Here is a 26,476-nt window from a genome sequence, read left to right as displayed (position 1 = left end):
ATTAGCTTAAAGCTGTTCGGACACGCATCTAAATTGGTTTGGTGGTATCTGTACAAGATACATGCAAGTGAGAGTCTTGGGGTACTGCTCTAACGATAGGAGCTTCCAGGTGCTAGGACAAAAATTTATATAAGGAAACTTCACAGGATGCCAAAAAACGGGGAATCAATGCACATACACACACTCTAGAAACATTAATCCCAAGCCTGTCCTCAATGAAGTTTCTTTTGCAGAAGGACACAGTAGGTTCTGAATAGTGAATGCCATTGCTTCCTTCTGCCATGACTTCAACTGGAGTGCTCACTTCAGGCATTTCAAAGTGAAGGGCAGCTGTTCTCAAAAGGAAAGGTCTTTTGATATCTAAAAAATACATTTTGTGGGTTCTGATAACTTTCTTCCAAGATCTTTATAAATCATTGCAGGTAATTATAGTGATGTGTACATCAGCAACGTCCCTATTACAACATAAGACTTTTGTATACTAGCTGAGCATTGGGCTAGCCTTGGCAGGAATCCCTAGTGTAATGAATATTGCAGCAGTGAAGGGAAGATCATCTACTGTTATAAGATTTTACACAACTGTATTATACTTTCCTCTTAGTGAAGAAGCATATCAAATATGAAACTTTGCAATTCAGCTTAGTCTTCTACTTGGAGTGCATCTCCAGATCAGTGCAATCTTTCGGCAGACACCCCCATTAGACATCTGTGCTCAAAAATGTCATCTAGGTCTTACACTCTGTTCTGCAAGTAGTGGTACAGTGTGGCTTGCTGAATGTTAACTATTTTTAGGCATTCATCGGAAGAACCTATTTCCATTCTTCTGTCTTCTGCCCCCCCATTACCGTAGTTCTGAAACTTGATTCTTTGTCTTTTCTTTAGACTCAGAATCTGGTGCATGCCTTCCTTTAGGGCACACTGATCCAGCAAGTACTTATAAAAGTAAAACAAAACAAAGCAATGCTTATAGTTGTAGCTCCAACTTGGGCAATATAACTATGATTACAATTTTGCCTGTTTTCATCTGGTTCAACTGTGGGTTGTTCGATCCGATCAGGTCCATCCTCGACACTGAACCTGAAACTGTCTGGTTCCAGGAGTCCGACCCCTCCCATACTCATAATTCCCTGGTTTCCATCATACTATCTTTGATCTCATTTGCTGACTGAGGTATTCAGTCATACGTTTGAGGGCTCCCATCTTCTTATATCCTTTCCATATAGTGTCTAAAGGCTCCTCCCGTACCAAGAGAGTTTTCCCCCTCTGTAGTTTTGCTAGACTAGACTAGACAACTTTGTTAGTGTTAACTGTTGTACTTTGTTTTTTCTATTCTAGGGTAGGTAGGCATAGGTTATGAAGGTTGTTATAGTTAGTATTCGATAAGAGTCTTCCTAGTTCTGTAGTTTGGTACATTAGGAAACATTATTAAAATCATTTAAAATTGTTAAAATCCTTACTGTGCCTCTTGGCTGTTTAGATAGTTACATACAGCTGTTCTTACTCTGTGTGTGTGAACTTTTTTTCTCATGGGTGATGGTCATAGTGTGGGCACAAGCTGCCTCTCCAGGCCCAATTCTCCCCTCTGTCTCTACTGTTTAGGGACTGCCCATCAAGGGGCTCCTTCCTCCCCAGAAAGGGTGTGCCACCCCTGCTGCTTCATCATTTTCTGCTTCTCCAAAGAACAAGGAAAAGAAATCCAGAGAGAAAGCAAATGGGGAGAAGGATAAGGAAGCCAGGCAAGAGAAGGACATGGAAAACCTAAAGAAAAAGAAATGGGGTACTCTGAGAAGTCCTGTAGGAGGTCCCCAGATCCTTCTTTATCTTCGGAGTCAGATCTAAAACTACCTAAAGTTTCAGAGCCGACTGTCTTGTGACACCAGACGTCTCCTGTTCAGTCTCAGTTTTCCCTGGAGCCATTCAGCTCCAGATTGCGTTCTCCAGTTCCACAGGAAAAGAGATATTCCCGACCTCTGTTGGTGGTGCCTTCATCTCAGTCTTTGAGAAGTCTCACCGAACCGAACGTTGACTGAATGATAAGAAAATTTCTCGGAACATAGATAATAGCTCCAAGCTGTGTCAGTACCATCCTCTGGTAACATACCAAGTGTTGGTCCCCTCTAGCCATCCTCTAATTTCTTGTCTGAACCTGGTCCACCTGTTGGCAATGGTAGCTTTGAGCCTGATCTGGCCTGGAGCACCTTTGCTGGAGCCAATTGTCTAGGTGACTTTTGACTCTGATAGGTTCCCTTCCTCTTTTGGATTTCACCTGCTTGGAATTGGAGGAGTCTCTGAGCTGAATTTTTGGCATCAAGACTCTGAGGGTTTGAATCCAGAATTTTCAGAGCTCTCTCTCCCCCCTCAGCTTTGGATAACTTGGCATCAAAGTCAGCTTTGGGGTCAAGGCTCATCTGTTCCGAGCTTTCCCTCCTGCCTGAGGAGCCTATGAAGTTGATGACTTCCTACAGCAGGCCTTTTCAATTCTGAGAGAAAAGTTCTGTTTTCAAGATTAGTGTCGTCTGAACCTCAACTGTATTCATCTTCCATTTTTCTGCCTTCTGTCAGACAGGGGCAGTCTGTTCCACAGGCTTTCCAGGCAACCTGCTATGTAAGCTCCCAGTCTGATTCTTTACCCTCTGATTCTCCCCCTCATATGGTTCATAGACAATAGATATGCAAACGGAAGCACTTAGACCCTTCACCATATTCCGTCACCGAAGACATTGACTTGGATGAAGACGAAGACTTCCCCAAGATCTCCCTTCTAAGACAACACCTTTGGCGAAATTCTGGAGTGGAAGAAACAGAGAGGAGAATGGCCACAGTTAGTCCTCCTCCTGATAAGTCAGTGGTCCTGGAAGCCTTTGGGTCCGACTCAACTTCTTGATTGGTACCACCCATTAATCCACTCATTGATTTCATGGCTCAACAGACATGAAAGGATCCTGATGATGTGAAGCCTATCTAAAGCCAGGTAGGATTCTGTCCACCCCTTCAGACGGGAAATATTGGAGCAAAGGTCCTGTGGTAGATGTGATGGTTTTAGCAGCAGTCATGAAGAAGGAACTGTCCGAAGAGAGTTCCTGAGTTCATCCCCCTAATGGGGTGTCAAGGACAATGGACCAGTGTGGGAAATGGATGTACACTTTGGCGACTTTTACTCTCAAGGCACTGAATTATTTAATTCATGCCACCAGATTTCAGAGAGACTTGAAGGAAATATTCACATCTCTCTGGTGTTCTGTCAGCAGATGTCCAGAAGACATTGGACTCCCAACTGTCCACCCTCTAGTCTACCACCATTGTGGCCATTTATGTGCTCTCAGATGCAGCTGATGGCGCAGCTAGGGCAGCAAACACCTGCATCGCCATTTGTCATCATGCCTGGATACTTCTTTATGACTTTACGTAAAGCTTCAGGATTTCTTTCATCAGCTCCCTGTTTGATAGTTCCACTCTGTTTGGGCCTAAAGTAAAAGAGACGGTCACCAAGAATTAGCAAGATGGTAAGAGTTTCTCTGTAGTAGGCATCTACTTCTCCACACCCCCAGAGATCCAACTGTAGAAATCAATGGGCTGAGTAGAGGACGTGGTTCATGAAGTCAGAGTCCTTGCTAGGAAAATCCTAGCAATAGACCCCCTCGTGCCAGAGGTGGAGGTGACAATATTGGATGTTGCCCTAGAGGCAGACTGCTTAACCAGGGCTTTCACAGGCCATTCTCAGAAAAGCCTTTTCAGCATCTCTGAAGGGTTGCCTGACTGCTGCACTCTAGAGGCAGTCAGGGGATGCTCATCTCTGCACCTACAAGCCTGGCAAAGCTTAACCACAGAATCATGGGTGCTAAACATAATCTCCAGAGGTGGTTATGTACCATTTTCTTTACCCCCCCCCCATCAAACGGAAGAAAGTTCCCAATATTCCACCCAGTCAGTGGGATTGTGCGGCAACAGAAATGTCCAAGTTGCTAGAAAAAGTCATCCAACCATTCCCAGAAGATCAGATGGAATCAAATCAGTATGTCAAGCAGGCAAAATTTTGGATGGTCATGCTCTAGTCCATTTTTCCTGTACTGAGGAAGGATGGTTGGAGTGTTCACCAGTGTTGTGGCAGTGGTGGTAGTGCATCTGCACCTGCATCTGCTAGGTATCCAGGTTTTTCCATATTTTGATGACTGGCTTCTCACTGCTGCAACTGACAATTTCTTGTCGCACCACTGTGACATTTTGCTCAAACTTATGCAGGATCTAGGCATCACAGTCAATATTTCTAAAAGCCAGCTTACAACTCATCTCAACAGATAGAATTTATCAGATGCCATCCGAGCACAACTTTACAGATTGCCTGTCTTCTAATGTCCAGGGTTCTTTCTCTCCTCCTCACTGCACTGTAAATTCTTGACTACCCCTGCCCACCAACAAGGCTTATCCTTTGCTTGTTTGGTCTTTTGGCATCCACAATCCTCATGGTCCCATTCACTATATTCTACATGAGGGTTCTCCAGTGGACTTTAGCAGTACAATGGTCTCATAGGTAAATACTACGCTAGATGAACTGAAGGGGCATTTTAAGCTTAGCCAATAACTCAAGGTAAGAATCGAACTCTGTACCTTTTGCCTAAGAGGCAAAGGCCTTAACCACTATGCCATACTTCTTACTTCCTAAAGGGTCTATCCCCTCCACACCAAAAGAAGACCGACTTAGATGTGCAGGCAGTACATATCTTGGTGGATAACATCTCCTCTGCTAGATGGACAGCCATTCCGAATGGATCCCCCCCAGTAGCAGTAGCTTGAATGGACGCTTCACTTCTAGGGTGGGGGCTATGTTTCAAAGGGAAGATAGTCCAGGGCACAGGTCACACACAAAGATCAATCTTCACATCAGTGCTCTAGAGATGAGTGGTCCTCCTCATGCTGCAGGCCTTTCAGGGCAGTCTTCCCAGAAGTGTGATTCAGGTATGAGCAGACAATATGTTAGTAGCCTGGCACATCAAGAAACAAGGAGGAACCTGTTCCTACCCCTTATGCTGCGAAGTCATGAGAGTCTGGCAATGGGTAATGTCTGCAAACTGCTTTCTAATAACAGTGCATATCCTGAGGTTGTCCATTGTTCTGTCAGACAGTCTGAGCAGATCTATCTTAATAACTCATGAGTAGCCCCTCAATCCATCAGTGACAAATTTGATATTCATACACTGAGGCCAGCCTTTCTGTGATCTCTTTACATCCCATATAAACCATAAAAGTACAGTAGTTATTTTTTAGGATTTTTGCCTGGAAGTGTTTACATAGATATTTTTATACCCCAAACAATTTTTCCTTAGGTGGATAGCAAATGTTGGAAGTGTGGCGGGGAAGAAAGAGGTGGTTGGAAACATATTTTTTACAAATGCAATGAGTTGGCAGACTTTACATATTCCCTACGGACCGCTCTGTCAGGGAAGCTGGGTGTGCAGATTGTATTGACTAAGGAGATAATTTTTAAACTTTGATACAGAATCAGAATTGCCTAAACATAGTAAAGCCTTGCCAAGTCTAGTTATGGTGGCTGCCAAAAAAGCAATTGCTAGAAAATGGAAATCAAGTCTTAACCAACTTTACTAGAAGTAGTTAATATAGTAACAGAAATAAACAACTGGAATTGGGATCTTTAGTAAAGTGAAAGAGTAAACTGCATAGAGAAAAATAGGAATTGTGGGAATAATAAATGCAGAGAAGGAACATGGTTTAAAGGAAGTCAGGATTTGAATGAGCTGTATCATGCTAACTGACAATGACTGGTTAGATTATAAGTGATGCATAATGTTTGCAACTATAGTTTCACTGGTGTCTGTGATGCATAGTTTGCAGCTAAAGTGGTGTCAGTGTTTGTTTTTCATTTATATAAATGTAAGATTGCCTATGCCATATGTGATAACTTAAAGAAAAAAAAAAGTGCAGCAGTTATTTTGCCCAGATCCCTCAACAGGGACAATCACCGAGGGATGCTGTTGTCCACATTTGGACCCCGGGTCTCCTTTATGCTTTCCCCCATTGCCTATAATGAACAGGTTTATACAGAAAGCAAGAATATGCAAGGCCAAGTTTATCCTTTTTGCACCTTTCTAGCCAAGGCAGACATGGTTTCCATTCCTGTGACCTGTTTTAGTTCATTCTTCATGGAAACTGGATCAGTATGCAGATCTGCTGACTGACATGTTCGGACTACCTCCCCCAAACCAGAAAACCCATGAAATTAACCACTTGGTTGCTCCAATTCTGACTTTAGCCAGAGATGCCAGGATTTCCTAGCCAGTTGTTAAGCTCTTGTCAGCATCTCAAAAACATAGCACTACCAAAATGTACAGTAACAGGTGAAAAAAGTTTTCTATTTGGGCATCATCTAAAGGTCTGAACCCCTTTTTAGCTCCTGTTACATCCATTCTAGGGTTTGTGTCACAAGTTTTCTCAGCAAATCTAGTTATTCAACTATCAAAGTTCAGTTGACAGCCTTCTCTAGTTTTCATATAGGCCAAGACAGTTTTTCTTTAGCCTTTCTGAAAATTTCTAAAGCTTTTCTGAAGGGAACTTTTCTACTTTGATCCCCAGTCAGAGATTCAGGTATTCCTTGGGCAATTACTGTCATGTTACAAGCATTGACTCAGCCACCATTTGAGCCAGTAGCATCAGTGGATTTAAAATTCCTATCTTGGAAAATAACTTTTCTTGTTGCCACTTCAGCTAAGCGCATATCAGAGATGCAAGCACTATCCTGCAGACCTTCATATTTGTTTTTTCATAAGTTTCACTGAGAACTAATGCGACCTTCCTAAGGTGGCATCCAAAGCTAATGTAAGTCAGGCGGTAAATCTACCAGGCTTTTTTCCTTGATGTTCTAATGAAGATAAATACACACTTTATATGCTGGATGTCCATCGCCAGCTCAGGTTTTATCTTCATAAAACTAAGCCTTTCAGAAAGTCTGATCAACTGTTTATGGCATTCTCCAAGCAAAAGTTGGAATTGGCAGTGACTAAGGTTACTTTGCCTAGATGATTATCTGATTGTATTACATTTGTGTATAATAAAAAAAAGTCGGTCCTTACAGTTTAATCCTAACAATCCTTATTCACCAAGGGTGATGGCCACTTCTACATCCTTTGCCAGTAGACTTCATATTGATGATGTCAGTGCAACTGCTACTTGGTCAACAGTTCACACATTTGTATCGCATTATAAACTGGATGAAAAATCTAGCGTTCATCTTTAGCTCCACCATTTTTAGGAATGTTCTTTCTTTATTCCACCCAGGACTAAATGCTTAGGAATCTGTCCCACAGTTGATTTGAACAAAAGTAGACCGCATTGGATATGAAAATTATGTATTTACCATAACAGTAAGTCCATGTCTGATTTTTGTCTAGTTCAGCATTTCTTCTTCCTGTCATATTTGTCACAGATGAGACTCCGAGGACTGGTCGACATTGGCGTTCCCTGTTAGTAAATAGTCATCACTGCCAGTGTGTTATAACCATGACATGGCTTTTTTTTTTTTTTTTTTATACCATTTAGAAATTAACCGGATTGCTTTTTTCACTAGCATAAACTTACTTCCTTGGGCTTTGGTATATTATTTTATCGGGGAGCAAATGCAATCTGAGATAGTAGGGTGGAAATCAGTGAATTATGGGTAGGGGGGAGTCTGAGCCCTGGAACTGAAGAGCTTCATGTTCAGTACCAAGGTTGGATCTCATCAGATCGACAACCCACAGTTGAACCAAACAAAATTCAGACATGACTCTGTCATTATAGTAAGTATATAAGTTTTGTTTTGCTGTGTCGACTCAGCTTTCTTCTTAACCATCTTGGCAGTTGTTATTGCGCATGAATCTGTTGACAACTTGACAAGGTGTTTAACCCAGATCTCAAATCTTTGGATCTGTCCGCACAGATCATCAGATTCTAATTGCCTGAAGCCATTCATTTTCTGCAAAAGGGTTGAATATTTTCAGAGACAGACAAAGACTCATCATTAGAAAATCATACCTTCAGAAATGGAAAACATAGTTTGAGCATCTTCTGAAGGACTTGATCCTTGGAACTGTCCGTTGTAAAGACTGCTGGATGATATGAAGCTAACCTTTCGTATTCTTCTATTAAGGCACATTTTTCTACAGTCTCAAAATGTCATTTATGAGCTTTTCAGCAAAGGGTTGTATAAAGCCAGTGGACTGGCAAAGGCAAAAGAAGGAAATCCAACTCGTTACAATAAGTATTACAGCAGCAAATCCCTGGTTACGTGTTTTATACATGTTTCCACTTGAGTCTACTGAAAATGGCAAATTTCCACCAGCTGTGGGTTTACCTATTAAAAAAAACTGACTTTACCTCCTTTTGAACTAGCAGATTCTGTGTACATCAAGTGTCTTTCTTGGAAATCCCTTTTTCTCAGTAATAGATCAGGTAGAAAGGGTTCTGAGTTTAAAACAATAATGTGCAAACCTCTTTAAACAGTCTTCTATAATGAGAGGTATCAGTGAGGGCTAATCCACTTTTTTTTAAATAAAGCTGTTTTTAATCACATCCAGTTCCAACTTTCTGTGCAATCCATATGCATGGTGTGCATATTATTACCATGGTGGCCAGTCCTTTTTCTCAAAGCCAGTAAATTAACACTCGTTTATACAACCTTTAAGCCCTATTGGTTTAACAGAGGTACTGGCCTGTTACCAAGGTTTACCATGCCTGTTCATTTACTTACTACAATTTCCAACATATCGTGTAATCCACAAGCATGATGTGCTTTTTGCTGCCTTGGTGGCTGGTCTTCTCTTGTTCACATTATTCTGATTTTAAGTCATTATATCCCCAGACAATTTTGCTTGATCTGTCTTATTTTAACATATGTCAGCCCAATGTCAAGTTTTACATGCCTTTTCCTTTTTTTTTAAATTTAGCACACTTAATCAAATACTTCTGTGTCCCTCAATCCTGCAGACGTTCTTTGGTTTTCTGCCTCTTTTCTTTTCCTGATGTTGTGTATGCCTGCTTCCCAGTACTGTGTTCCCTGTACTTGTTTCTTGTCCTCCCCTTTGCTTCACTGTTTTTTTCCTTATTGCTTTCATCTTAACAATAAATCCCAAGTGGCCCATTTTTTCTTATGAAACATACTAATATTCCCCTGATTGGGATTAATCTTTTGCTGTCTTATAGTATTCATAATTTCTATTACCTTTTCTATATTTGGTTCCTTGTCTTTTTCCATTTTCTGGTTATAGCCTTTTTGGCTATAGTCTGGATCAGGGAGATCAGTGCTTTAACATGGTGTTTTTTTGTAGGTTGTCTGCTTTATTCAATGCGTAGTCCTTTTCTGACATCTGACGTGTCCCCCCCCCCCATCAGCTGAATCAGAACTTGCAATTCCCTCCTGCACTTTTTGAGGCTATTGCATCTCCAGAAAATAAATAGCCTCTCTGGGGTGTAGAAATTACTTGTATAGAAGAATACCAAACTAAAAAAGGAGAAAAATTCTGGACTTCCTTGATTGTGTTACCTGATAGGAATTCTGCTTATTTTGTTATGTCTCTCTGTTCACTGTTTGCCATACTTAGGTTCATAGGTTCATACTAGGCTATCTGCCCTAGGGCATTTATAAGCCTAGCCAGAGTGTGTTTGGCTTTCGCCACCCATTTTAAATTAATTTTGCTATGCCTTTTTTTGAGGTTAGTATACTGTGCCTCTGTCTAACAGTGACACAGAAGTGATAGCCGGGGTAAACCTACGATCTCCCATCCACTCATCAAGATTCCTCTTGAAGAGAGTCAATGTGGGACTCTGCCTAACCTGGACTGGGATTTTATTCCAGAGTGAAGGGAGCCTCTGGGTTATGAATCTTGTATTTGTTTCTGTCTAACTATCTTCCTGATACTTCCAACGCTCTTAAATAGTGTACTAACAAACCTCTTATTTCCCCCTACCGTCTTAGCCTCTATCAAAATGTATGTTAATGCTGGTCTCTGGATTTCCTTTCTCAGTGTCCCCTTGTCATACTCTTGGATGTTCAGACACCTGAGGTACTTAACCACAAGGTTTCATCTATTCATGAAAACAGATCATTATATGTATCATTCAAGAAAGGAAGAATATTCTGCCTTTTGCTAAACAAATTTTATTTTTGCGTTCTGTGGGTAGTCCATTGTATTGCATTTTGTTGTATTGCACTTTAGGAAGAGCACATTTGGTTAATGTAGCAGGAGCATCTGGAGTATACTTTAGAAATGTATTTGTTTTAAATTTGTTTACTGGGGAAGTCTGACTGGGTTGTTGGCCCATTTTCATCTGAGGCCCAGGGAGAAAAGCTCCACAGTCTTATGAGAAATACAAAAAAATTTACGATATTAACAGTGGTACAGACGTTATAAGCATCTTTAAGAAGTCAATTACATGCAGTAGTAACAGAGTGCAAGGAGAGGTGCATTACAAAAAAAAAAGTAAAAAAGAAATGCTCTAGAAAAGGAGCTATAGAGTGGATAAAGTAGGGTTGATAGTGAAAAGCATTACACAGAGGCAGAAAGGAAAAGCCAAATAGCTTTACATGTGCAGAGGAGGTGGTATTAATGAACTATATAGCTGGAAAAAATGAGGTAATAGCAGACAAACATTATAAGGGAATAGAAAGGTAGAAAATGTTTCCACTTAGGACATTTTAGAGTTAGCAACATGAGCTGTTGTCCACAGTTTCACAAAATAATACATTTAAAAGAGTGACCCTTATGCTCCATAACATGCCTGTACAGTGCATTTGTTTTTTCTGTTTTAATGTCATGCATACGTTCATATATCCGGTCCTGGAGCAGATGCTCAATTTTCCCTACACAAAAACTATGACATGCCTGAGATATTGCACTATACACAACACATACGTGCCACAGTTATGTCTACCAATAACATCTACAACATGTATTCATGACTGGGTGCCCACAAGCTAATCTGTCCTTAACCGCAAATCAGTTTTTCAGGTTGAAACCTTTTATCACCATTTTTAACTTGGAAAGTGACACTGTTAGGTGGATTTTGAATAAGAATCTGAGATTACTGTGCGAGGATAATTGGATGTTTGAAAAAATGGGTGAAACACCTATTATTGTCTATAAAAATGTTCATGTTTTCTTTAGGCGATTGTTCTGTGATTTTTGAAAAGCTTGAATGTAGGAGGAAGGTTCCTGTTTGATCACGATTTTTTTGTAACTCTTCTTTAAATGTGAGTGTTCTGTTTATGGATGTATCTGATGAAGTTTTGTCTTTGGTAGAAGGAAAGCACTCATACATTAAAGTTTTTAACTAATATTTTCAGTTTTTACTGTCTGGTGGTAGTGGGTGTGTAGTACTTCTCCTGCCTAGAGCTTTTTGTGCCTTTTTGGAATAGTACCCAGATGTTATAATTTCATGTTATTGCGACTTTCCCTAAAGTAAGATATTAACTGTACAGCCGACTTTCAGGGAGAGGTCACTGTAACTGCGAGCTGTTTACCCTTCCTCCCCTTTTTTGTCTGGTGGTGGTCTATATTTTTTCACTTATTGTCAGTTACAACCAGATTGTTTAATGAAGTCTTGGAAAGTGAGAGAATGCCTGAGGAATGGAGAAGGTGTTTTGGTACCGATTTTTAAGAATAAGGGTGATGTGCAGAGCTGTAGTAACTACAGAGGGATTAAATTGATCAGTCACAGCATGACGTTATGGGAAAGAGTAGTGGAAGCTAGGTTAAGAAGGGACGTGATGATTAGTGATCAGTAGTATGGTTTCATGCTGGGAAAGAGCACCAGAGATGCGATGTTTGCTCTGAGAGTGTTGATGGAGAAGTACAGAGAATGTCAGAAGGAGTTGCATTGTGTTTTTGTAGACTTAGAGAAAGCATATGACAGGGTACCTAGAGAGGAGTTGTGGTTTTGTATGAGGAAGTCTGGAGTGTCAGAGAAGTATGTAAGAGTTGTACAGGATATGTACGAGGGTAGTGTGACAGTGTTGAGGTCTGCGGTGGGAGTGACAGATGCATTTAAGGTGGAGGTGAGATTACATCAAGGATCAGCTCTGAGTACTTTCTTATTTGCAATGGTGATGGACAGGTTGACAGACGAGATCAGACAAGAGTCCCAGTGGACTATGATTGCGGATGGCATTGTGATCTGTAGTAAGAGTAGGGAACAGGTGGAGGAGACCCTGGAGAGATGGAGATATGCTCTAGAGAGAAGAGGAATGAAGGTCAGCAGGATTAAGACAGAATATGTGTGTGTGAATGAGAGGGAGGATAGAGGAATGGTGAGGATGCAAGGAGTAGAGGTGGCGAAGGTGGATGAGTTTAAATACTTGGAATCAATAGTTCAGAGTAATGGTGAGTGTGGAAGAGAGGTGAAGAAGAGAGTACAGGCAGGATGGAGTGGGTGGAGAAGAGTGTCAGGAGTGATTTGTGACAGACGAGGTACCAGTAAGAGTGAAAGGGAAGGTCTGCAAGAGGGTAGTGAGACCAACTATGTTATATGGGCCGGCGACAGTGGCATTGACAAAAAGGCAGGAGTTAGAGCTAGATGTGGCAGAGTTAAAGATGTTAAGATTTGCACTGGGTGTGTTGAGAGTGGACAGGATCAGGAATAAGTATATTAGAGGGTCAGCGCAGGTTGGAAGGTCTGGAAACAAGGCCAGAGAGGCAAGATTACGTTGGTTTGGACATGTGCTGAGGAAGGATGCTGAGTATATTGGGGAAAAAGATGCTAAGGATGAAGCTACCAGGTAAGAAGATAAGAGGAAGGCCTAAGATAAGATGTTCTTCGTGTTTCACTATTGCAGTCATTACATTTGGGTAATCCTGCTGGCAGGTTGCCCTCAGTCGGCCTAAATTCCAAAGTCTTGGGTCCTGTGTCGGCTGTCGCCCCTTCCCTGACGTCAGGTAGTCAGTGGTATAAAAGAAGCAGCCAATGCCATTTTCTTTAGTCTTTCTTGCCGTGTGGTGCCCGAAGCAGAAGCAGTTCGCAAGTGCCGGTCGGCCGACTCCTGTGATTTTCGAGTTCGAACTTCAGATCCAAAGTCTTCTATAAAGCTAAGTACCCCGTTGGGGAAACTTTTTTCTTGCTCCAGAACCGATGTCAGAAAGAGTTAATTATATTTCTTGTGGGAAGCAAATACCTCATAAGGACTTTCATTCTTACTGTATTCCTTGCCTAGGCCCCGATCATAACTTTCTGGGTTGTCAGTTTTGTGCTAGATTTAACCAATGCACTATTAAACATCGGTATGATTTTGCTTTGGACGCAGGTTTAATTATCCAGAAATGTCGTCGGAAAGCCACCCGACTACCGGAGTTCACAAAAAACGCAAAGAAAAAGAGAGAGACACCCGAGGCCCAAAACCGACGAAGCTTCTCCTAAGCCAGTAGCCAGTTCTCAGTGAGGTGCTTTTGCAGCCCCTGACGACCGCTGCTATAGAGTCGCAGGCTGCTACCGACTCCCACGTGGACTCAGCCATGCCGCTGGAAACTCAAGGTATTGAAGCCTCGGATGCTAATCCTTCAGATGGGTCCTGAGCCTCTAAGCAGGCACCGGCTTCTGAGAGTGTATTCAGACCCAAACATCTATACATTAAACCAGCTTCAAAGGCGAAGACTAAAGCTCCTTCAAAGGCAAAAAAGCAAACTCAAGAGCCAAGTGGACAGGTCTCCATGTCCAAAAAACAGATGCTCAAAATGGCCAAAGACTTGATTATTTTGATCAGGGGTTCCCATCCCCCTCCTGATAAGAGGCCTAGGCAAGAGACTGACTATGAATCTTCAGATCAGAGTTCCATTTCTTCTGATTCCTCTTCTGATCAGGAATATTCTTTTCCCCCCTATGAGGATTCCGATGCTGAAGAATCCATTCCTTCAGCTTCTCCTCCTGAGGACTATTCCTTTGGGGAAACCTTACATACCATGAGGGAACATTTCCACTGGGAGAGCCAAGATTTTTCAGAATTTAAAAAGAGGCTCAGGGATTTCTTGTTACTACCTCAGCACAAGCCACTAGCCATCCCTCCTGTGTTAGACATTGTAGATGATGTGTTTTCGGAGTCTAGCCTTACCCCTGACTCCTTGCCTCCAGCTCCTGTTAAGCCTGACAGATATTACAGGGTTCCTGACTCACATAAATTCCTTTTTAAAAACCCTGCTGCAGACCCAGAAACTATTTCTCAGGGTCCCAAGGGAGTTGAGGCTTCCTCTGCAAAAAAACCTACCCCTGCTGACAGGGATTCTAGGGCACTGGATAGCTGGGGAAAAAAGGTTTACACATCTGCTACCTTGGCTATAAGGGCCTTAAACTGTCAGTTTCATATGCTCAAATATCAGCAACATGTCATGGCATTGCTTAAACAGAAAATGTTGTTAATCTCTGAATGTGCAGAAAACAAGGAAATGCAGGATATATTGCATGCAGCTGAACAAGTTGGAAAGCATACTTGCAATGTGGTTTTGATTCTTTAGAGGCCTCCTGCAGGGCCGCAGTTACAGGTTCTGTAATTAAAAGGCATGCTTTGTTAAAGGAACAAAGTCTGCCTGATCATGTTAGAGTTAAATTATTAGATGCTCCTTTGCAGCATGATAATTTGTTTGGTGTTAAGGCAGAAGAGGTGTTAAAGAAAATGGAGGACAAGGCTAAATCTATGCAAACGGTCAAAGATTTTTTTACAAGTACAGCCGCCTAGGTTTAGTAGACACTGGCCAACTAAGAATTGGTCCTTCCCTGTGTCAGACGGACCTCAAAGGGGCAGACCCAGACGCCCTAGAGGAAGATCCCAGGCGCAAGGTTCTTACAGGTCAAAGCAATGGGGTGCTTCTACCTCCAAAAGTGGAGAAAACAAATCACAACCTTACAGGAAACAGTCCCAATGACTTCCCCTGCCAGCACCAAGCACTTATTTTCTGGCAGAATCCTTAGGGGGAAAATTAGCACTTTTTTCTCAAAATTGGCATATTATAACCCAGGACAAGTGGGTACTAAATATCGTGTCACAGGGCTACAAGTTCCATTTCCATACCCTGCCAAAGGCAAACGACTGGCCAGATCTGCCAAAAAATAAATGGGCAGAGGCACAAAAACAAGTCTCATCCCTCATGGACATGAGGGCCATTCAACAAGTGCCAGAGCAAGAGCAGGGACAAGGATTTTACTCAAGACTGATGTGCTTCGTGTTTCACTGTTGCAGTCATTACACTTGGGTTATCCTGCTGGCAGGCTACCCTCAGTCGGTCTGAATTCCAAGGTCTAGGTCCAGCGTCTGTTGCCGTCGCCTCTTCCCTGACATCAGTGCGCCAGGGGTATAAAAGATGCAGCCAACACCATTTTCGTCAGTCTTTCTTGCTGCGCAGTGCCCGAAGCATAAGTAGTTCGCAAGTGCCGGTCGGCCAACTCCTGAGATTTTCATGTTCGAATTTCAGATCCGAAATCTTCATTAAAAGCAAAGTACCCCTTTGGGGAAACTTTTTTCTTGCTCCAGACCAATGTCAGAAAAAGTTAATAATTGTATTTCTTGTGGGAAGCAAATACCTCATAAGGACTTTCTTTCTTACTGTATTCCTTGCCTAGGCCCTGACCACAATGTTGCTAGTTGTCGATTTTGTGCTAGATTTAACCAGCACACTATTAAGCGTTGGTACGATTTTGCAGTACACTATTTTGGCAGAAGATTTAATTATATGATGTCGTCGGATAGCTATCCGACTACAGGAATTCACAAGAAACGCAAAGCAAAAGAAAAGGACAGGCATCCGAGGTCCAAAACCGACAACGAGGCGGCTTCTAAGCCAGCCGCCGGTTCTCAGTGAGGCGCCTTCGCAACCCCTGACGCCCGCTACCTTAGGCCTGCAGGCTGCTACTGACTCCCACGTAGAGTCGACTAGGCCGCTGGAAGCTCAAGGTATTGGACCTAAGGAGACTATTCCCTCAGATGGGTCCAGAGCCGCTGAGCAGGCATCGGCTTCTGAGGGTGTTTTCAGACCTACTCAATTATACATTAAAATGACTTCAGCTTCAAAGGCAAAGACTAAAGCACCTTTAAAGACAAAGAAACAAGTACAACAGCCTCATGGACAGGCCTCCATGCCCAAAAAACAGATGCTCAAAATGGCCAAAGACTTAATTACTTTGATCAGGAGGTTCCCATCCCCACCTGATAAAAGGCCTAGGCAAGAGACAGAATATGAATCTTCAGATCAGGTTTCCATTTCATCTGATTTCTCTTCTGATCAGGAATACTCTCTTCCTCCCTGTGAGGATTCTGATGCTGAAAAATCAATCCCTTCAGCCTCTCCACCTGAGGATTACTCTTTTGGGGAAACCTTGCATACCATGAGGGAGCATTGCCACTGGGAGAGCCAAGATTTTTCAGAATCTAAGAAAATGCTCAGAGACTTCCTTTTACTACCACAGCACAGGCCCCTAGCTATTCCACCTGTGTTAGACATTGTAGATGATGTATTTTCAGAGGCCAGTCTGACCCCTGACTCCTTACCTCCAGCTCCTGTTAAGCCGGACAGGTATTACAGGGTTCCTGACTCTCATAAATTCCTTTTCAAAAACCCTGCTGCTGACCCAGAAACTATCTCTCAGGGTCCCAATGGGGTCAAGGCTTCTGCTGCAAAAAACCCTACCCCCTCTGACAGGGATTCTAGGGCATTGGACAGATGGGGAAAAAGATTTACACCTCTGCTACCTTGGCTATAAGGGCTTTAAATTGTCATTTTCGTATGCTCAAATATCAGCAATATATTATGTCACTGCTTAAACAGAAAAATGTTGATAAATTCTGAATGTGCAGAAAACAAAGAAATGCAGGATTTATTGCATGCAGCTGAACAAGTTGGAAAGCATACTTTGCAATGTGGATTTGATTCTTTGGAGGCCTCCTGCAGGGCCGCTGTTACGGGTTCTGTTGTCAGGAGGCATGCTTGGTTAAAGAAACAAAATCTGCCTGATCATGTCAAAGCAAAATTATTAGATGCTCCATTACAGCATGATACCTTGTTTGGTGTTAAAGCAGAAGAGGTGTTAAAGAAAATGGAGGACAAAGTTAAATCTTTGCAAACGGTTAAGGATCTCTTACAGGGACAGCCTCCAAGATCTAGCAGACACTGGCCTACAAAGAATTGGTCCTTTCTAGTGTCAGACAGACCACAAATGGGCAGATACAGATGCCCAAGAGGCAGATCCCAGCCCCAAGGTTCATACAGGTCTAAACAATGGGGTGCTTCTACCTCCAAAAGTGGAGAAGACAAATCACAGCCATACAGGAAACAGTCCCAATGACTTCCTCCTGCCTGCATCAAGCACTTAACTTCTGGCAGCACCTTTAGGAGAAAAAATAGCACTTTTTTCTCATAATTGGCACATAATACCCAGGACAAATGGGTCCTAGATATAGTGTCACAAGGCTACAAGTTTCATTTCCATACCCTGCCAAGGACAAACGGTTGGCCAGACCTGCCAAAACATCAATGGGCAGAGGCACAAAAGCAAGTCTCATCCCTCATGGACATGAGGGCCATTCAACAAGTACCAGAGCAAGAGCAGGGACAAAGATTTTATTCAAGACTGTTCTTGGTACCAGGAAAGGACAAGACCTGGAGACCAATACTGGACCTAACTATTCTAAACACATATCTGGATATACCAAAATTCAAAATGTTGACTCTACAGCAACTTCTGCCCATGCTGGGCAAGAAGGCTTGGCTTGTAACTTTAGACCTAAGAGGCATACCTGCTTGTCCCAATCAGACAAACATGCAGAAGATACCTCAGATTCAAAGCTGGCTCAATGCACTACCAATTCTCTGCACTGCCCTTTGGCTTATCTACTGTACCCAGAGTCTTCACAAAGTGCCTGGCACCAGTAATTGCATTCTGCAGACAAAGAGGAATACAAATATATCCTTACTTGGACGACTGCCTCATTCAAGCAGAGAACAAGGACATTCTACTACAGCATCTGGCGTTTGTAAAGAGATTTCTAACAGGCCTAGGGTACACAGTCAACGAAAAGAAATCAAAACTAGTACCCTCTCAAGAGATAATATTCCTGGGTGCAAGCTTAAATACAACTGCCCAGATGGCTTATCTCACACCAGACAAAGGCAACTGACTACCTATTTCAACCTGTTGGCAACAAAGGCCCAGTTATCTGCAAGAAAAATTCTGCAGGCTTTGGGCTTCATGGCATCCTGCATTCTACTAATTCCATATACGAGACTGCATATGAGGAAACTTCAATGGTACCTAAAAAGTGTTTGGAGTCAACATTGTCACAGCCTGGAAACAATAATTACCCTCATTCCCTGCCTGCAACAGGAGTTTCGATGGTGTGCGAAGGCTTGTCACCAGAGCAAGGGACAGCCATTCACTTTACCCCCCAGCCAGGCAGACATTAACAGTGGATGCATCAGATTATGCCTGGGGGCCCACATGGCAGGAAGATGTATTCATGGCGCATGGTCCGCAAACCAAATGCATCTACATATCAATCAAAAAGAGATGCTAGCTGTTCAGAATGCCCTGACAGCCTTCAAGGACCTACTTCATCCAGGACAGCTACTGATAAAGACAGACAACACCACGGTCATGTGGTATATAAACAAGCAGGGAGGCACTCATTCTTACCCCCTTTGCAGACTAGCCATGACTGTGCGGGACACAGCATTGACTTACCAAGTACATCTGCATGCAGAATTCCTGCCAGGGAAGATAAATACTCTGGCAGATGAACTAAGCAGAAACCTCATGGATCCCCACGAGTGGAAATTCGATCCACAAGTCTTCAGCATGATAACAAGGAAATAGGGATGCCTGCATATAGATCTATTTGCCTCTCCTCACAACTACTAACTAAAAAGATTCTGCACAAGGACTTATCACAGACAAGCATGGAAAGTGGATGCCCTATCTTTCAGCTGGAAAAGCTTAGCAGTATATGCCTTTCCTCCACTGCCTCTCCTCCCCAAGGTACTCCTAAAGGTCAGACAAGAGAAGCCAAAAATGATACTGATTGCCCCAGACTGGCCCCACCAGTACTGGTATCCAATCTTAAGGAACTTGTCTCAGTGCCCGGCTTGGACCTTGCCTCAAATACCTCATCTATTATCCCAACTAAACAGTCAGATCCTGCACAGCCAACTAAAGACCTTAAATCTGGCAGCATGGCGGATAATGCAGTCATACAAAATGCGCCTCTCACTAAAGCTGTGATGGATGTCATTTTGGAGGCCAGAAGGCCTAGTACCAGAAAATCTAACACTGGAAAATGGAAGAGATTCTGTGCTTGGAACCAGGCACAAGGAATTAACACAGCTGTACCAAATATTCCTCAGATTTTGCAATACTTAACTGAGATGCTGGACAAAGGCCTATCCTTTTCATAAATTAAAATTCATGCCTCTGCCATTTCGGCTCATTACAATACAGAGCCACCAATCTTTTCACATCCCTTGTTAAGGCAGTACCTCAGAGGAGCCAAAAACTTAAGGCCTCCAAGGAGATCACCAGTACCTGCATGGGACCTCAATTATGTCTTGGAAAAACTGACCCTGCCTCCTTTTGAGCCAGCCGCTACAGCTGATATAAAGTTTTTATCTTGGAAAACTGCTCTGCTCCTAGCAATAACTTCTGCAAGACGTGTTTCAGAAATACAGGCACTCATGGCTGTGGAACATTTTGTCATTTTTTTATCCGGACAGGGTCTTACTGAGGACAAACCCAATATTTATGCCTAAAGTGGTGTCCAGTGTGGCTCTTAACCAAACCATTCATCTGCCAACTTTTTATCCAAATCCACAGAACAAGGGGGAAAGAATTTTGCATTATTTGGTTGTACACAGACAACTTAGATGCTACTTGGACAGAACCAAAGTTTTCAGAAAGACAGAGCAATTACTAGTGGCATATGTTGCAGGATCACAATGAAAGGCTATCTCAAAGCAGACTCTTTCAAAATGGATAGGTCACTGCATTTGTTTCTGCTACTTATACCATGGCAAGCCAGTGCCTAAGGGCATTAGGCCACATTCCACCAGAGCTGCAGCCACTTCAGCAGCCTTTCTCAGCAGAGTACCAACCAAGGACATTTTGGAGGCAGCTACTTGGAGTTCAGTGCACACCTTTACAAAGCACTATCATCTGCCACTCTACTCTAAATCCAGGGCAGGCTTTGCCACTGCAGTCCTGCAAGGTCTCATAGCCGCTCCTAATGCTGTTTAGCTCCAGCCTCCCAACCATAGCTTTGGGAATCTACCCAAATGTAATGACTGCAACAGTGAAACACGAAGAACATAGTACAGTTGTGTAAACTTACCATAAATGTAGATGTTCGAGTGTATTCACTGTTGCAGTCCAGGTTACCCCCCACCATCCCCCCTTTTCTTCTGATGGAACCTATCTTTCCTTCTCTGATTTATACAACCTATGTGATGTATTTGCTTGTGGATGAAGCTAAAGTTTATATTGCTGCATGTAATTTTATATATACATATAAATTTTGGCTACCCTTTTAGGGGGCTCCTGACATCTGGGGCAAGAAAAACTAAAGAAAATGGCGTCGGCTGCTTCTTTTATACCCCTGACTACCTGACATCAGGGAAGGGGAGACTACAGCCGACGCAGGACCCAAGACTTTGGAATTCAGGCCGACTGAGCGTAACCTGCCAGCAGGGTTACCCAAATGTAATGACTGCAACAGTGAATACACTCAAACATCTACATTTATGTAAGTGTACACAACTGTACTGTTTATGGATGTATTGATAGAGGACATGCAGGTGGTGGGTGTGACAGAGCAAGATGCAGAGGACAGGAAGAAATTGAAGCAGATGATCCGCTGTGGCGACCCTAACGGGAACAGCCAGAAGAAGATTGTCAGTTACAGTCTTATACACAACTGTCCACTTAAGTGATTTCATTCTTAAGCAGTAGAATAGTTAAGTGAAATTTTTATGGCTACTCATTGATTAGGTGGTGTTTATTCAGCATTGTAATTTTAAACTTTCTCCTTTATTTTGTACTTTACTTGTGCTGTCCTTAAATAATGAATTGGTGTGGATGTGGAAAGGCAATGTAAATAAAGTTGGTCTTCACTTAATATGTGTTGGTTATTTCTGGTAATAATGAAAGTGATTGAAAATGTCAAGGGTAGAATTTTAGATGTAAATATTTTAAGATGTATAACTGTTGGGGAAACTGCTAAGGTCAGTCAACTGTATGCTGTATGCTCTTAATTGGTCAAAAAGGGCTTCTAAATTGTATAGTAATGTCAGCTTTCAATAAGTCATTTATTTAATTATTTTGATTATGATTCTTGTTTGTGTTGTGGTTATTTGCTTGGACAGTAATGTACTGTGTCTTTTTCAGGTGTGTTAGTATCTGCTCTTTAGCCTTCAGTGCAGATGGAATGTTTCTGTGTGCCTCCAGTAACACAGAAACTGTGCACATATTCAAGCTTGAAACTGTGAAGGAGAAGTAAGTTTATAATTTGTGTCACATATCAATATGCACTTTTTATTTTTATTTTAATCCTTAGTATAGAAAAGCTGAGTGGCTTTCCATCTCTTGCCTTTTTTCATTATTTATACTGTCTGTGGTATTGATTGGGCATGATGTAAAATTTGTGTTTTTGAGTATTTGCTTCTGCTGTCTACTGCTCATCAGCTCCCTTTTGGCTAGTTGGGCCATTTGTGTCTCATCACTGGGGTAAGAGGTGAACAAGAAGAGCGTCACCATTCATACTGCCGTTGGGTGGTTTGAGGATTTTCCACATTTTTCCCATCCCTACCAGCACATACCGGGGAAGGTTGGGGGGGTGGACAGTGGGATGACTGTGCAGATGTAGTCTTCTCACCTCCACAAGGGGTGTTCCCTCCAAGCAGACCTGCCTCTGCTCCCTGAGGCATGAGTGGTGAGCTCCTTGGTTTCCATCAGAAAGTGATTGAGTGTTTGTAAACCCTTCCCTCTTCCCAGGAGAGGTGCATTAGCCGCTCTCTTTCACTCTTTCCCCTCCTTGCCTGGCTCCTCCTTCGCCAAGGCTGCTTATTGACCCCTTTTTGCCTGGGTAGCTTTTTAGCCATTTATTCATTTCCTTGATTAATGTACTTTGAAACTGGGAAGGTATGTGTGCAGTCCTTTGGGGGGTTTCCATCTGAATAATGTCAGTATTTGTTTGATTGTTGAGGGATTATGGTGGTTCTTTAAACTGGTGAGCAAGTGGGCAGTCTACTTTTTAGTGCTATACGTTGGTGGGTTCTGAAAGATATTTGCTGCAGATTTAGGCACTTTATTATAACGTTCAAGTTTTGCTTTTTGTGATGTCTGGAGGTTAGTAAAGATGGAAGAGCTGTAAAGTGCTGAGGAGAGACATTAAGTAGTAGCAAGTGTAGGTTTAATTGCATTGGTGAGAAAGTGTTTGGCTTAGAAAAGCATTGCTAGTTTTTGGTGATATTTTTAATGCAATTTTCTATATCTAGGTTGAATTTAAGATAATTCGCTATCATCCCTAATACTTTGGTAAGAGAAGTGTCTTCAAACGTTGTATTGCTGAGAGAGGATGTTAACTTTTTTTGTTTTTCATGAGATGTGAATTTAGGAAGAAAAAGTGTGAGGGTGGTAGTGAACATGAGTTATGAGTTACAAGGATGTGGACACAGGTTTGAAGGTGACAGCGGATATGGTGATACGTGGCTCTTGAGCAGGGTCAGTATTAGATGTTGGGGAATCCTTGGTTACGGATACTATACTATCTATGAAATAAGAGTTGAATTCTGTTGGAGTTCAATTGATGAGTTATTGGGCGAGGGGTTAGGGTTGGCTGGGGATATAAGGTTTCTTTAATAGCTGACCAGAATTTGTTAGGGTTGTGCTGTTCTGAAAGCTTATAGTCTGTTTTTTTGCCTTCACTTGCTTTTTAGTACAGTTGCAGAGCATTCTTAATTTTCCGAGATGTGGTGGTGGTTTGTATTTTTGTCATTATTTCTATGCTTTTTATCTATCCTGCATTAGCATTCTATTTTTTTCGATAGCCAAATTGCATTATTCGTGTTTAGTCTCTTCCTTCTAGGGAGTAGAAGGCTATTTATGATATTTAGGAAAGTTGTATTGAATTCATTTGCCGAATCATCTGTGGGAAGATGTTTAGAATGTTCCAGATAATAAATGATTTTGTAGTGTAAATGAATATTTTGGGGTTAAACTTGGACATGTTGCATGTTGTTTTATAAACACGCTGTTTGAGTGGATGCATGAGATGTCTGGTTGTGTAGATTGGGAGATGGTCACTGAAAGAGTCTGATATTTTATCTCTGATGTTCAATTTCCTAGGGTTTATACTAGAATCCAGTCTATTTAGGAATTTGATGTCTTGCTATAATGTACAGGGCTATTAATTAGCTGTGTGAAACCGTACAGGTTCATGCTAGATGAAGAGGAGCTAGAGGTTGTGTCCAACCAACTGATACATCGCCTAGCAGTATTTTTTCATGTGGAATTGTTATGGATATCTAATGTAGGATGCCTTCCAGTGTAGCTGTATTGTTGACAGGAAAGATGTGAAGGACAGTAATAATATTTGTGTACATTTGTTTATCTTCTGGAAAAGGTAATAAGCTCTGCTACAGTGAATTTGTGTATTGGGTTTGCTGTATGGGGAGATGTGGTAGTTGGGAAATGTTAGAGCAATACTACTGGTCCTTTTTATATGGTCATTATGGATTAAGATGTAGCTGGAAGGTATAATTTTGGAGTAATATGTGCTGGGTTTAGGGCAAGTTTCAGTTATACTGAGAAAATCAGGCTTGTGTTAGGTAATCCAGGCATGTAGTCCAGTAGTTTTATTTCTTGTTCTTTTAATGTTTACAGTGGCAACATTTAGATTTATGGGGTGGGGTACATCATTGTGGGTTTACAGTAGTGTGTGGAAGGGAATTATCTTGATGTTGCTTATAATTGGTGGAGCCAGGATTAGGGTGAATGTCTACTCCTAGAGGATTTTCGTATATAGGAGTATTGATTTTTTTTTTTTTTTTTTTTTTTTTTTTTTTTTAGGAAGAGCATTTTCCACTTAATTCCGTTTTGATTTGAGTTATAACGGTGTTAATTGGTCTGTGTTTGGGGTAGAGATGAGGGGTGTCATCACACAGTTTTGGTGTGATGTGTGAAGAGTTTAGGGCGAAAGTATGGTTAGCTGGTTGTGACAGAGTTTGAGAGATGTTGAGAGCTATTATTGAAACATAATCGGATGAGAGATGGCTCAGTAGGAGGAGAAGAATAAAGGATAAGTTGTAGTAGTATGATTAAGTAAAGGAATCTGTATTTTATTGATGGTAGTTAGTGGGGGACATTGACCAGCCCTCATGGTTGATGGTAACAGGATTTATTGACTCAGAAGTCGAAACCTAAAAGACAGTAAGGGAGTATTTATACAGTAGACTGTCTCTTATCCTGTCTCGCTGGGACCGGACCTTGGGCTGGATAAACGAATGACTGGTTAATCAGAAAATGTATACAAAATAGCACTTATAGGTTCTAAGTCAGCTAGAATAACAGGATTTATGTTGGTATGCATTTTTCTAATGAATATTAAGTCTAAAACTCAAATGTCTGTCATTATTTAGTCCAGAGGAGGCAGAAGTATTGTTGTTCTCTGTTGTCTTTTGCTAGGGCTATGGCAGAAATTTGATGGATAGTTAAAGAGGAGGCCAGTTAGAGAGGCTGGATAAGAGGGAGTCTACTGTAGATTAATAATAAAGTTTAAGCCACCAATTAGAATGCAAGCAGAGCTGAGCTGGAAGAAGACTCTGGAGAAAAGTTAACTGTTAAATAATGGTTGGAGGTGTATGTGCTTCGAAAATGTGCCACATTTTCCTGGTATTTTAGGATATTTGCTTGAAATTGTTTGCAAGATGTTTTTATACACATTGAATAAAGTAGGTGTTGCCGAATAGCTTTGGTAAATGCTGAGGGTGTGCAGTTGGGATCCTGTGGATGCAGAGGCACATCTTTGGGGAATGCTCTTAGATAACTGTCTGTAAGCAGTGCATAAATGCAATATTGCCATGAGAGCTGGAGTTGACAGATTAATTATTCTTCCCGGGGTTCACTGAAAAAAGGCCACCTTTCAAAGCCTCAAAAGGCTTCTCTTTAACCTATGATGCATTGCTTGGGACCTTCTTCAGTAGTTCTTGTTTGCTGTGCATCATCTTACCACATCTGAGAAATGCTTGTAGACTACTTGTTAATACTTTTTGCGGTAAAGTTTTTATAAGTATTGAGAATACATTAAATCTGAAGTTGTCTTCATTTGATCTTCAACCTGTGGGTTCCCGGATCCGGCTCTGATCCGACTCGGTTGCATATCCAGCATCTGCTCCGAGCTCCTTCCCTACCCATATACCCCTGTCTCCTTCCTCCCCCCTGATCTCATTTGCCACGCTTCATGTCTGCATCTTGATCCATTGCTCTGAGCTGCTGTTAGGGGTAAGTGTTGTATCTTTCTCTCCTTTTTCTATCCTTTCTACCTCCCCACCTTGCATGTTATCGGTTTCAAAAAAAAAAAAAAAAAAAAAAAAAGCCCCTGTCTTCCCTTTCTATTGAACGTGTGTGTCTGTGATTTTGTTTGGGCCTCTCAGTGTTGCCTACCATGTCAGAGACCCCAAAACCAGGGTTCTGCAAATGTACGGAGTTTGGCCCTAAGCTCTCCCCAGCCGATGGCCACACTGTGCATTGAATGCCTTGGGGCTGCCCATCTGGAGACTTCCTGCTCCATCTGCAATGGGGTTCAATCCCGGTGCATTTATGGACAGTAGAAACATATTAATCCTCAGAGGCCTTCTTCCCCTTCCTACCTCCGGGACCCAGGCCTTTTCTACCCTGGCTTCTGCTTATATCTCTGTCCCGGCCTCTGGGACTCAACCTCCTTCCAAGAGGTCCGGGGTTGGGGACAAACCAACCAAGTTAAAGGACAAGCCTAGGAAGTGGTACCCTGATCATTCTTCCTCCGCGGGTCCTCCAGCATAGGTCCACTCGGCTCCAAGGACGGAGTCTCCCTGGCTGTGGAGCCAGAGGAGCTTTGGACCCATTCGCTGGCTCAGGTCTCGTCACTACCCCTCTAGGCCAGTGTCAGTGGCCTCCACGTCCAGATCCACCCGCAATCTTTCCAAAGCAGAAGTGGCAGAATGATGCGGAGATTTATCCACACCCAGATACAAATGGGAGTCTTGCCTGCCCTCTCTCCCTCTGGAGCAAGGGGGCATGCAGTCCGCTTTCATTTCAGTTACTCCTCCAATCTGACCCCCTGTTTCGGAGCCCTTGGAAGGACACTCGGCATTGAGGGGTCGGCACAGATGGTACCTTGTACTTTGATCCCAGCCATGGCCTTGAGTAGGTTGGATCCAACAAGTTCGGACCTGTCTGTCTCTTGTATCTGTAGCCTCAGTGCCTGACCGAGGGG

The 26,476-nt window shown here is 42.3% G+C and overlaps 1 protein-coding gene across 1 annotated transcript in view; it reads left to right on the top strand.

Annotated features, from left to right (window-relative positions):
- WIPI2 (WD repeat domain, phosphoinositide interacting 2) overlaps positions 1-26,476 on the top strand; it is a gene marked incomplete in the record, with an annotated part of 1,162,476 nt that overhangs the window by 780,387 nt on the left and 355,613 nt on the right. The window contains 1 exon segment of the mRNA XM_044089486.1: positions 21,391-21,498. Coding sequence (XP_043945421.1) covers positions 21,391-21,498 — 108 coding nt within the window.

The sequence above is a fragment of the Protopterus annectens genome, chromosome 12.part0 (assembly GCF_019279795.1).
Source record: "Protopterus annectens isolate FY-2018-M chromosome 12.part0, PAN1.0, whole genome shotgun sequence".
NCBI lineage: Eukaryota > Metazoa > Chordata > Ceratodontiformes > Protopteridae > Protopterus > Protopterus annectens.
This window is presented reverse-complemented; position numbering and strand designations above follow the sequence as displayed.